General features: G+C 46.2%; 2 protein-coding genes across 2 annotated transcripts in view; both read left to right on the top strand.

Annotated features, from left to right (window-relative positions):
* The window catches only part of LOC125378202, a 43,705-nt gene extending 31,019 nt beyond the window's left edge, over nucleotides 1–12,686 (top strand). Inside the window, exons 14-17 of the mRNA XM_048393215.1 lie at nucleotides 6,046–6,240; nucleotides 7,794–7,947; nucleotides 10,828–10,950; nucleotides 12,412–12,686. Of these exons, the coding sequence (XP_048249172.1) occupies nucleotides 6,046–6,240; nucleotides 7,794–7,947; nucleotides 10,828–10,950; nucleotides 12,412–12,501 (562 nt within the window). The 3' untranslated portion in view covers nucleotides 12,502–12,686. The remainder of the gene's footprint in view (nucleotides 1–6,045; nucleotides 6,241–7,793; nucleotides 7,948–10,827; nucleotides 10,951–12,411) is intronic.
* A 498-nt stretch (nucleotides 12,687–13,184) lies between these two features.
* LOC124124359 overlaps nucleotides 13,185–14,633 on the top strand; it is a 112,271-nt gene continuing 110,822 nt past the window's right edge. The window contains exons 1-2 of the mRNA XM_048393214.1: nucleotides 13,185–13,266; nucleotides 14,215–14,406. Of these exons, the coding sequence (XP_048249171.1) occupies nucleotides 13,190–13,266; nucleotides 14,215–14,406 (269 nt within the window). The 5' untranslated portion in view covers nucleotides 13,185–13,189. The remainder of the gene's footprint in view (nucleotides 13,267–14,214; nucleotides 14,407–14,633) is intronic.

Raw genomic sequence — 14,633 nt, 5'->3', positions numbered from 1 at the left:
CCACGCACTTACTCACCCACACCCACCATCCCACACACTTACTCACCCACACCCACCCACTTACTCACTCACTCACCCATACCCACCCACTTACTCACTCACTCAACCACACCCACCCACTTAGTTACTCAAACACTCACCCATACCTACACAATTACTCACCTACACCCGCCCACTTACTCACTCACCCATACCCACACACTTACTCACACACTCACCCATACCCACACACTTACTCCCTCACTCACTCACCTATACCCAACCACTCACTCACTCACCTATACCCACCCACACACTCACCCATACCCAACTACTTACTCACTCACTCAACCACACCCAACCACTTAGTTACTCACTCACACACTCACTCATACCTACACACTTACTCACCCACACCCACCCACTTACTCACTCACTCACCCATACCCACCCACTTACTCACTCACTCAACCACACCCACCCACTTAGTTACTCACTCAAACACTCACCCATACCTACACAATTACTCACCTACACCCGCCCACTTACTCACTCACCCATACCCACACACTTACTCACACACTCACCCATACCCACACACTTACTCACTTACTCACTCACCTATACCCAACCACTCACTCACTCACCTATACCCACCCACACACTCACCCATACCCAACTACTTACTCACTCACTCAACCACACCCAACCACTTAGTTACTCACTCACACACTCACTCATACCTACACACTTACTCACCTACACCCACCCACATACTCACTCACTCACCCATACCCACCCACTTACTCACTCACTCAACCACACCCACCCACTTAGTTACACACTCAAACACTCACCCATACCTACACAATTACTCACCCATACCCACCCACCCACTCACCCATACCCAACCACTCACCCATACCCAACCACTTATTAACTCACTCACCCATACCCACCCACTTACTCACTCACTCAACCATACCCACCCACTTAGTTACTCACTCAACCATACCCACCCACTTAGTTACTCACTCAAACACTCACCCATACCTACACAATTACTCACCTCCACCTGCCCATTTACTCACTCACCCATACCCACACACTTACTCACACACTCACCTATACCCACACACTTACTCACTCACTCACCTATACCCAACCACTCACTCACTCACCTATACCCACCCACACACTCACCCATACCCAACCACTTACTCACTCACTCACCCATACCCACCCACTTACTCACTCACTCAACCACACCCATCCACTTAGTTACTCACTCAAACACTCACCCATACCTACACAATTACTCACCCATACCCACTCACCCATACCCAACCACTTATTAACTCACTCACCCATACCCACCCACTTACTCACTCACTCAACCATACCCACCCACTTAGTTACTCACTCAACCATACCCACCCACTTAGTTACTCACTCAAACACTCACCCATACCTACACAATTACTCACCTCCACCTGCCCATTTACTCACTCACCCATACCCACACACTTACTCACACACTCACCTATACCCACACACTTACTCACTCACTCACCTATACCCAACCACTCACTCACTCACCTATACCCACCCACACACTCACCCATACCCAACCACTTACTCACTCACTCACCCATACCCACCCACTTACTCACTCACCCAACCACACCCACCCACTTAGTTACTCACTCACACACTCACCCATACCTACACACTTACTCACCCATACCCACACACTTACTCACACACTCACCCATACCCACACACTTACTCACTCACTCACTCACCTATACCCAACCACTCACTCACTCACCTATACCCACCCACACACTCACCCATACCCAACCACTTACTCACTCACTCAACCACACCCAACCACTTAGTTACTCACTCACACACTCACCCATACCTACACACTTACTCACCCATACCCACACACTTACTCACACACTCACCCATACCCACACACTTACTCACTCACTCACTCACCTATACCCAACCACTCACTCACTCACCTATACCCACCCACACACTCATCCATACCCAACCACTTACTCCCACACTCACCCATACCCACACACTTACTAACTCACTCACTCACCTTTACCCAACCACTCACTCACTCACTCACCTATACCCACCCACACACTCACCCATACACAACCACTTACTCACTCACTCACACACACCCACTCACTTACTCACTCACTCACCTACACTCACACACTTATTTACTCACCCACACTCACTTACTCACCCACACCCACTCACTTACTCACCTACGACCACTCACTTACTCACTCACTCACCTACACTCACACACTCACTTACTCACCCACACTCACTTACTCACCCACATCCACTCACTAACTCACCTACACTCACACACTCACTAACTCACCCACACCAACTCACTTACTCACCCACACCAACTCACTTACTCATTCACTCACACTCACTAACTAACTCACCCACACTAACTTACTCACCCACACCCACTCACTCAACCACACCCACTCACTTACTCACCCATACCTACACACTCACCCATACCCAACCACTTACTCACTCACTCATACACACCCACTCACTTACTCACTCACTCACTAACCTACACTCACACACTCACTTACTCACCCACACTCACTTACTCACCCACATCCACTCACTTACTCACTAACTCACCTACACTCAAACACTCACTAACTCACCCACACTCACTTACTCACCCACACCAACTCACTTACTCACTCACTCACACTCACTTACTCACTCACCCACACTAACTTACTCACCCACACCCACTCACTCAACCACACCCACTCACTTACTCACCCATACCCACACACTTACTCACTCACTCACCTACACTAACCCACACCCTTACTCCCTCACCCATACACTTACTCACTCACCCATACCCATACACTTACTCACTCACCCATACCCATTCACTTACTCACTCACCCATACCCACACACTTACTCACTCACCCATCCCCACACACCTACTCACTCGCCTACACCCATCCACTTACTCAATCACTCACCCACACCCACCCACTTACTCACTCACTCACCCACACCCACACCCACCCACATACTCACTCACTCACCTATACTCAACAACACACTCATCCATACCTACACACTTACTCACTCACCCATACCCACGTTCTTACTCACCCACACCCACCCACATACTAACTCACCCACACCCACCCACATACTCACTCACTCACCCATACTCACCAACACACTCACCCATACCTACACACTTACTCACTCACCGATACCCATGCACTTACTCACCCACACCCACCATCCCACACACTTACTCACCCACACCCACCCACTTACTCACTCACTCACCCATACCCACCCACTTACTCACTCACTCAACCACACCCACCCACTTAGTTACTCACTCAAACACTCACCCATACCTACACAATTACTCACCTACACCCGCCCACTTACTCACTCACCCATACCCACACACTTACTCACACACTCACCCATACCCACACACTTACTCCCTCACTCACTCACCTATACCCAACCACTCACTCACTCACCTATACCCACCCACACACTCACCCATACCCAACTACTTACTCACTCACTCAACCACACCCAACCACTTAGTTACTCACTCACACACTCACTCATACCTACACACTTACTCACCCACACCCACCCACTTACTCACTCACTCACCCATACCCACCCACTTACTCACTCACTCAACCACACCCACCCACTTAGTTACTCACTCAAACACTCACCCATACCTACACAATTACTCACCTACACCCGCCCACTTACTCACTCACCCATACCCACACACTTACTCACTCACTCACTCACCTATACCCAACCACTCACTCACTCACCTATACCCACCCACACACTCACCCATACCCAACCACTTACTCACTCACTCAACCACACCCAACCACTTAGTTACTCACTCACACACTCACTCATACCTACACACTTACTCACCTACACCCACCCACTTACTCACTCACTCAACCACACCCACCCACTTAGTTACTCACTCAAACACTCACCCATACCTACACAATTACTCACCCATACCGCCCACTTACTCACTCACCCATACCCAACCACTTATTAACGCACTCACCCATACCCACCCACTTACTCACTCACTCAACCATACCCACCCACTTAGTTACTCACTCAACCATACCCACCCACTTAGTTACTCACTCAAACACTCACCCATACCTACACAATTACTCACCTCCACCTGCCCATTTACTCACTCACCCATACCCACACACTTACTCACACACTCACCTATACCCACACACTTACTCACTCACTCACCTATACCCAACCACTCACTCACTCACCTATACCCACCCACACACTCACCCATACCCACCCACTTACTCACTCACCCAACCACACCCACCCACTTAGTTACTCACTCACACACTCACCCATACCTACACACTTACTCACCCATACCCACACACTTACTCACACACTCACCCATACCCACACACTTACTCACTCACTCACTCACCTATACCCAACCACTCACTCACTCACCTATACCCACCCACACACTCACCCATACCCAACCACTTACTCACTCACTCAACCACACCCAACCACTTAGTTACTCACTCACACACTCACCCATACCTACACACTTACTCACCCATACCCACACACTTACTCACACACTCACCCATACCCACACACTTACTCACTCACTCACTCACCTATACCCAACCACTCACTCACCTATACCCACCCACACACTCACCCATACCCAACCACTTACTCCCACACTCATCCATACCCACACACTTACTAACTCACTCACTCACCTTTACCCAACCACTCACTCACTCACTCACCTATACCCACCCACACACTCACCCATACACAACCACTTACTCACTCACTCACACACACCCACTCACTTACTCACTCACTCACCTACACTCACACACTTATTTACTCACCCACACTCACTTACTCACCCACACCCACTCACTTACTCACCTACGACCACTCACTTACTCACTCACTCACCTACACTCACACACTCACTTACTCACCCACACTCACTTACTCACCCACATCCACTCACTAACTCACCTACACTCACACACTCACTAACTCACCCACACCAACTCACTTACTCATTCACTCACACTCACTTACTAACTCACCCACACTAACTTACTCACCCACACCCACTCACTCAACCACACCCACTCACTTACTCACCCATACCTACACACTCACCCATACCCAACCACTTACTCACTCACTCACACACACCCACCCACTTAGTTACTCACTCAAACACTCACCCATACCTACACAATTACTCACCTACACCCGCCCACTTACTCACTCACCCATACCCACACACTTACTCACACACTCACCCATACCCACACACTTACTCACTCACTCACTCACCTATACCCAACCACTCACTCACTCACCTATACCCCCCCACACACTCACCCATACCCAACCACTTACTCACTCACTCAACCACACCCAACCACTTAGTTACTCACTCACACACTCACTCATACCTACACACTTACTCATCTACACCCACCCACTTACTCACTCACTCACCCATACCCACCCACTTACTCACTCACTCAACCACACCCACCCACTTAGTTACTCACTCAAACACTCACCCATACCTACACAATTACTCACCTACACCCGCCCACTTACTCACTCACCCATACCCACACACTTACTCACACACTCACCCATACCCACACACTTACTCACTCACTCACTCACCTATACCCAACCACCTACTCACTCACCTATACCCACCCACACACTCACCCATACCCAACCACTTACTCACTCACTTAACCACACCCACCCACTTACTTACTCACTCACTCACCCATACCCACCCACACAATTACCCATACCCACACCCGCCCACTTACTCACTCACACACCCATACCCACACACTAACTCACTCACTCATCCACACTCACCCACTTACTCCTTCAGGCTGTGCTATGATGGAGGGGGTATCTGTACCAACAAGTTGCCGATCTCACAACAGAACAACAGCTGCACTCTCCGTATCCTGAAGCTGGGCGAGAAGTCAAAGATCTGTCTGGGTCTCGGACGTGAGAACTATGCGTACTACAAGAACCTCGGCATGACAGACGACACTCTAGCCCTCCAAGGAGATAGTGGGAGGTGAGAATTATCCTTCTCTATCCCTCCCTCTTGGTTATTCTGTGTGGTGAGAATGATCCTTCTCTAGCCCTCCCTCTTGGTAATTCTGTGTGGTGAGAATGATCCTTCTCTAGTCCTCCCTCTTGGTAATTCTGTGTGGTAAGAATGATCCTTCTCTAGCCCTCCCTCTTGGTAATTCTGTATGGTGAGAATGATCCTTCTCTAGCCCTCCCTCTTGGTAATTCTGTGTGGTGAGAATGATCCTTCTCTAGCCCTCCCTCTTGGTAATTCTGGGAGGTGAGAATGATCCTTCTCTATCCCCCCCTCTTGGTAATTCTGGGAGGTGAGAATGATCCTTCTCTATCCCCCCATCTTGGTAATTCTGTGTGGTGAGAATGATCCTTCTCTATCCCTCCCTCTTGGTAATTCTGGGAGGTGAGAATGATCCTTCTCTATCCCCCCCTCTTGGTAATTCTGTGTGGTGTGAATGATCCTTCTCTACCCCTCCCTCTTGGTAATTCTGTGTGGTGAGAATGATCCTTCTCTATCCCTCCCTCTTGGTAATTCTGTGTGGTGAGAATGATCCTTCTCTAGCCCTCCCTCTTGGTAATTCTGTGTGGTGAGAATGATCCTTCTCTATCCCTCCCTCTTGGTAATTCTGTTTCGTGAGAATGATCCTTCTCTACCCCTCCCTCTTGGTAATTCTGTGTGGTGAGAATGATCCTTCTCTACCCCTCCCTCTTGGTACTTCTGTGTGGTGAGAATGATCCTTCTCTATCCCTCCCTCTTGGTTATTATGGGAGGTGAGAATGATCCTTCTCTATCCCTCCCTCTTGGTAATTCTGGGAGGTGAGAATGATCCTTCTCTATCCCTCCCTCTTGGTTATTATGGGAGGTGAGAATGATCCTTCTCTATCCCTCCCTCTTGGTAATTCTGTGTGGTGAGAATGATCCTTCTCTAGCCCCGATGGACATTCTGTTTAGCAAGAGTGATCTCCGCCTAGTCCTCATGGAAATTCTATTTGGCAAGAGGGATGGTCGGGTAGCCTAGTGGTTAAAGCGTTTGCGCGTCACGCCGGAGACCCTGGTTCGATCCCCGACATGGGTACACTGTGTGAAGCCCATTTCTGGTGTCCCCCGCCATGATATTGCTGGAATATTGCTAAAATCAGCGTAAAACTCACTCACTCACTCACTCACTGTTTGGCAAGAATGATCTCTCTCTAGTCCTCATGGAAATTCTGTTTTGTGAGAATCATCTCTCTCAAGTCGTCATGCAAATTCTGTTCAGTGAGAATGATCACTCTCTAGTCCTCATGGTAATTCTGTTTTGTGAAAATCATCTCTCTCTAGTCCTCATGGTAATTCAGTTTGGTGAGAATGATCCCTCCCTAGTCCCCATGATAATTCGGTTTGGTGAGGATGATCACACTCTAGTCCTCATGGAAATTCTGTTTGGTGGAGATTCCTGAACTATGATTTTCTATAAAACAGTTCGTTCAGTCTTCAACTTGAAATACTGTCAAATGAGTAGAGCAGCCCTCTCAACACAGTTGAATGTGTTCTCTGCACAGAGTGTTCATCAGCGGCAAGGTTGTACAGGAAAACACTGAAGAGAGAGTGTGGAAGGAGGGGGATGAAGTCACCATCACAGTCACCGGGTTCAAGAATGACATAATCAAACCTGGAGAAACAGTCACTGTGGAGTTCAGTATAGGAGGAACCAAGGTTAGTCCACAGGAACAGTCAGTGTGGTGTCCAGTATAGGAGGAACCAAGGTTAGTCCACAGGAACTGTCACTGTGGTGTTCAGTATAGGAGGAACCAAGGTTAGTCCACAGGAACAGCCAGTGGGGTGTTCAGTATAGGAGGAACCAAGGTGAGTCCACAGGAACAGTCAGTGTGGTGTTCAGTATAGGAGGAACCAAGGTTAGTCCACAGGAACAGACAGTGTGGTGTTCAGTATAGGGAGAACCAAGGTTAGTCCACAGGAACAGTCAGTGTGGTGTTCAGTATAGGAGGAACCAAGGTTAGTCCACAGGAACAGTCACTGTGGTGTTCAGTATAGGAGGAACCAAGGTTAGTCCACAGGAACAGCCAGTGTGGTGTTCAGTATAGGAGGAACCAAGGTTAGTCCACAGGAACAGTCAGTGTGATGTTCAGTATATGGGGAACCAAGACTAGTCCACAGGAACTGTCAGTGTGGTGTTCAGTATAGGAGGAACCAAGGTTAGTCCACAGGAACAGTCACTGTGGTGTTCAGTATAGGAGGAACCAAGGCTAGTCCACAGGAACAGTCAGTGTGGTGTTCAGTATAGGAGGAACCAAGGTTAGTCCACAGGAACAGTCAGTGTGGTGTTCAGTATAGGGAGAACCAAGGTTAGTCCACAGGAACTGTCACTGTGGAGTTCAGTATAGGGAGGACCAAGGTTAGTCCACAGGAACTGTCACTGTGGTGTTCAGTATAGGGAGGACCAAGGTTAGTCCACAGGAACTGTCACTGTGGTGTTCAGTATAGGGAGAACCAAGGTTAGTCCACAGGAACTGTCACTGTGGAGTTCAGTATAAGGAGGACCAAGGTTAGTCCACAGGAACTGTCACTGTGGTGTTCAGTATAGGGAGAACTAAGGTTAGTCCACAGGAACAGCCAGTGTGGTGTTCAGTATAGGGAGAACCAAGGCTAGTTCACAGGAACAGTCAGTGTGGTGTTCAGTATAGGAGGAACCAAGGTTAGTCCACAGCAGCTGTCACTGTGGAGTTCAGTGTAGGGGGAACCAAGGCCAGTCCACAGGAACTGTCACTGCGGTGATCAGTATAGGGAGAACCAAGCTTAGTCCACAGGAACTGTCTCTGTGGAATTTTGTGTAGGGGGGGAACCAAGGTTAGCCCTGAGAAGTTGTCTCTGTGGTGTTCAGTATAGGAGGAACCATGGTTAGTCCACAGGAACTGCCGCAGTTGTGCTCAATATATGGGGAACCAAGACTAGTCCACAGGAACTGTCACTGTGGAGTTCAGTGTAGGGGGAACCAAGGCTAGTCCACAGGAACTGTAACTGTGGAATTTTGTGTAGGGGGAGAACCAAGGTTAGTCCTGAGAAGCTGTCACTGTGGAGTTCAGTATTGGGGGAACCAAGGCTAGTCCACAGGAACTGTCACTGTGGTGTTCAGTATAGGGGGAATGAAGGCTTGTCCACATGAACTGTCACTGTGGAGTTCAGTTAAGGGGTTACCAAGGCTAGTCCACAGGAACTGTCACTGTGGTGTTCAGTATAGGGGGAACGAAGGCTAGCCCACAGGAACTGTCACTGTGGAGTTCAGTATAGGAGGAACCAAGGCTAGTCCACAGGAACTGTCACTTGGTAGTTCAGTATAGGAGGAACCAAGGCTAGTCCACAGGAACTGTTACTGTGGTGTTCAGTATAGGGAGAACCAAGGCTAGTCCACAGGAACTGTCACTGTGGAGTTCAGTTTAGGGAGAACCAAGGTTAGTCCACAGGAACTGTCACTGTGGAGTTCAGTTTAGGGAGAACCAAGGTTAGTCCACAGGAACTGTCACTGTGGAGTTCAGTTTAGGGAGAACCAAGGCTAGTCCACAGGAACTGTCACTGTGGAGTTCAGTTAAGGGAGAACCAAGGCTAGTCCACAGAAACTGTCACTGTGGAGTTCAGTGTAGGGGGGACGAAGGCTAGCCCACAGGAACTGTCACTGTGGAGTTCAATATTGGGGGAACCAAGGCTAGTCCACAGGAACTGTCACTGTGGAGTTCAGTATTGGGGGAACCAAGGCTAGTCCACAGGAACTGTCACTGTGGAGTTCAGTATTGGGAGAACCAATGCTAGTCCACAGGAACTGTCACTGTGGAGTTCAGTATTTGGGGAACCAAGGCTAGTCCACAGGAACTGTCACTGTGGAGTTCAGTATTTGGGGAACCAAGGCTAGTCCACAGGAACTGTCACTGTGGAGTTCAGTATTTGGGGAACCAAGGCTAGTCCACAGGAACTGTCACTGTGGAGTTCAGTATTTGGGGAACCAAGGTTAGTCCACAGAAACTGTCACTGTGGAGTTCCGTATAGGGGGAACCAAGGCTAGTCCACAGGAACTGTCACTGTGGAGTTCAGTGTAGGGGGAACCAAGGCTAGTCCACAGCAGCTGTCACTGCGGTGATCAGTATAGGGAGAACCAAGGTTAGTCTACAGCAGCTGTCACTGTGGAGTTCAGTGTAGTCAACAGGGAACCAAGGTTAGTGCACATGAACAGTCAGCATGGTTTGAGGGGAATCAAGTGAGTATCTTCTCATCATTACAGTACATGATTGAAGGAAAAACGGGGCATAAACAGGCCCAAACACTCAGACAGGTCAAATGTGCCTACCCAGTCCTTCGCCTAGCCTTGTTTCCATGACAACAGTTGAACTGACCTGGACAAACAAGGTCATGGGGACCTACCCAGACCTTCAATGAAGCCTTGTTTCAAGACAATATAACATTATCAACAGTTTCTTTCTGTGCATAATCTCAGTTAAATCGCTAGGTAAGAACTGTCTGTTGTATTAATGTGGAGTGCCTGTGTCTTCACTTGAGTCCCACTCTCTGTTTTCTTCTCACCTGCAGGTTGCAGAGGCACCGCTCAGGTTCAGCTCATCCTATGGGAACAGATGTGTCTTCATGGTTGGACTTTTCGGCAAAGATGACCAAGTCCAGATTCTAAACTTCTGTGCACCACATTACACTCAGGTGAATAGCCACTGATATCTACAATGTTACACTCAGGTGAATAGCCACTGATATCTACAATGTTACACTCAGGTGAATAGCCACTGATATCTACAATGTTACACTCAGGTGAATAGCCACTGATATCTACAATGTTACACTCAGGTGAATAGCCACTGATATCTACAATGTTACACTCAGGTGAATAGCCACTGATATCTACAATGTTACACTCAGTTGAATAGCCACTGATATCTACAATGTTACACTCAGGTGAATAGCCACTGATATCTACAATGTTACACTCAGGTGAATAGCCACTGATATCTACAATGTTACACTCAGGTGAATAGCCACTGATATCTACAATGTTACACTTGGTTGAATATACATCACATCTACAATGTTACATTTTGGTGAATAGTCATATCTACAATGTTACACTTGTGTGAATAGTCATAATATCTACAATGTTACACTTGTGTGAATAGTCATAATATCTACAATGTTACACTTGTGTGAATAGTCATAATATCTACAATGTTACACTTGTGTGAATAGTCATATCTACAATGTTACACTTGTGTGAATAGTCATAATATCTACAATGTTACACTTGGGTGAATAACCACTGATATCTACATTGTTATAGTCAGGTGAATAGCCACTGATATCTACAATGTTACATGGGGTTGAATAGCGACTGATATCTTCATTGTTACATGGGTAAATAAACACTGATATCCTCAATGTAACACTTGAGAGAATAGCCGCTGATGTCTACAATATATATATATATATCTTGTATATGTCAGGTACCAGATGAATTAGATGATTAGACATTAGGTGAATATAGACACTGATATCTACATTGTTACATGGGTAAATATATCAGACATCAGGTGGACATTGTATATATCAGACATCAGGTGGACATTGTATATATCAGACATCAGGTGGACATTGTATATATCAGACATCAGGTGGACATTGTATATAACAGACGTCAGGTGAACATTGCATATATCAGACGTCAGGTGGACATTATATATATCAGACGTCAGATGGACATTATATATATCAGACATCAGGTGGACATTGTATATATCAGACATCAGATGGATATTGTATATATCAGATGTCAAGAGGACATTGTATATAACAGGCGTCAGATGGACATTGTATATATCAGACATCAGGTGGATATTGTATATATCAGACGTCAGGTGGATATTGTATATATCAGACATCAGGTGGACATTGTATATATCAGACGTCAGATGGATATTGTATATATCAGACATCAGGTGGACATTGTATATATCAGACGTCAGATGGATATTGTATATATCAGACGTCAGGTGGATATTGTATATATCAGACGTCAGGTGGACATTGTATATATAAGACGTCAGATGGACATTGTATGTGTATGATAAAAAGTAATTTTCCTGTAAGTACATTGTTGCTTTGGTGTTGCAGCCTCCAGTGATGAATCAGCTGACAATGGGGAGGCGTTACTTATTGAGGTTGTCTGATGATGGCACTCTCATGTCCACAAATGCAAGGTAGTATCCCACACACTGGTTGATGCAGTTTTATGTAGTATTCAACTCCCTGGTGACTGTAGCTTTATGTAGTATTCAACTCCCTGGTGACTATAGCTCTATGTAGTATTCAACTCCCTGGTGACTAAAGCTTTATGTAGTATTCAACTCTCTGGTGACTGTAGCTTTATGTAGTATTCAACTCTCTGGTGACTGTAGCTTTATGTAGTATTCAACTCCCTGGTGACTGTAGCTTTATTAAGGATTCAACTCCCTGGTGACTGTAGCTTTATGTAATATTCAACTCCCTGGTGACTATAGCTTTATCTAGTATTCAACTCTCGGTGACTAAAGCTTTATGTAGTATTCAACTCCCTGGTGACTATAGCTTTTTGTAGTATTCAACTCTCTGGTGACTGTAGCTTTATGTAGTATTCAACTCCCTGGTTACTATAGCTTTATGTAGTATTCAACTCTCGGTGACTAAAGCTTTATGTAGTATTCAACTCCCTGGTGACTCTAGCTTTTTGTAGTATTCAACTCTCTGGTGACTGTAGCTTTATGTAGTATTCAACTCCCTGGTGACTGTAGCTTTATTATGTATACAACTCTCGGTGACTAAAGCTTTATGTAGTATTCAACTCCCTGGTGACTCTAGCTTTATTATGTATACAACTCTCGGTGACTAAAGCTTTATGTAGTAGCCTCCAGTGATGAATCAGCTGACAATGGGGAGGCGTTACTTATTGAGGTTGTCTGATGATGGCACTCTCATGTCCACAAATGCAAGGTAGTATCCCACACACTGGTTGATGCAGTTTTATGTAGTATTCAACTCCCTGGTGACTGTAGCTTTATGTAGTATTCAACTCCCTGGTGACTATAGCTCTATGTAGTATTCAACTCCCTGGTGACTAAAGCTTTATGTAGTATTCAACTCTCTGGTGACTGTAGCTTTATGTAGTATTCAACTCTCTGGTGACTGTAGCTTTATGTAGTATTCAACTCCCTGGTGACTGTAGCTTTATTAAGGATTCAACTCCCTGGTGACTGTAGCTTTATGTAATATTCAACTCCCTGGTGACTATAGCTTTATCTAGTATTCAACTCTCGGTGACTAAAGCTTTATGTAGTATTCAACTCCCTGGTGACTATAGCTTTTTGTAGTATTCAACTCTCTGGTGACTGTAGCTTTATGTAGTATTCAACTCCCTGGTTACTATAGCTTTATGTAGTATTCAACTCTCGGTGACTAAAGCTTTATGTAGTATTCAACTCCCTGGTGACTCTAGCTTTTTGTAGTATTCAACTCTCTGGTGACTGTAGCTTTATGTAGTATTCAACTCCCTGGTGACTGTAGCTTTATTATGTATACAACTCTCGGTGACTAAAGCTTTATGTAGTATTCAACTCCCTGGTGACTCTAGCTTTTTGTAGTATTCAACTCTCTGGTGACTATTGTATTGTGTCATATATCATATTTGTATAGTTTCATGTATAATATCTGAATCTCATACAGACCAAGTCCTCATGTATAACTCCTGTATCACATGGAGACCAAGTCCTCATGTATAACTCTTGTATCACATGGAGACCAAGTCCTAGTGGGTTAGGATGCCCCTCCAATGCAGCTAGAATGCAAGACTCATCTGTATACAAGGATTTGCCCTGTTAGGAAGTCAGAAGGAACAGATCTCTTGTTGGCTGCAGAAAACTATGACAGTTATTATTCTTTCAGCACGAACACAACACAGTCCTTCATGTCCAAGACTCCAATCAACAAATCCCTGGCTTACTTTGAGATTGAACTCCTTGCATTTAAACCTCAATATGTTATGGTCGCCATTGGTCTGGGTGAGTTCCACTTCCATGCTGACAAGAAGCTTGGGCAATTTCCTGGATCCATCGGCTTCAACTGCGAGAATGGGAAGTAAGTTCATAATAATAGTAAAAGCAGGAATTTTGCTCAGTATAAAGGAAAAGCTGACAACTGGAAAGTTGAAGTCATCCCTCTTGTAATGCAGTCTTGTGGAGACCGTTCTGTCACTCTGAATCTTTATGCATGCATATTAAAGTGAGAAATGATCTCACTTGTCTCCTATATTTCTTGGGGGCACGGGTGGACCAGTCAATTAAGGTGCCGTGATTCGCTGTGCA

The sequence above is a fragment of the Haliotis rufescens genome, unplaced genomic scaffold, assembly GCF_023055435.1.
Source record: "Haliotis rufescens isolate VD_foot unplaced genomic scaffold, xgHalRufe1.0.p SCAF_118, whole genome shotgun sequence".
In the NCBI taxonomy this organism is placed as follows: Eukaryota; Metazoa; Mollusca; class Gastropoda; order Lepetellida; family Haliotidae; genus Haliotis; species Haliotis rufescens.
This window is presented reverse-complemented; position numbering and strand designations above follow the sequence as displayed.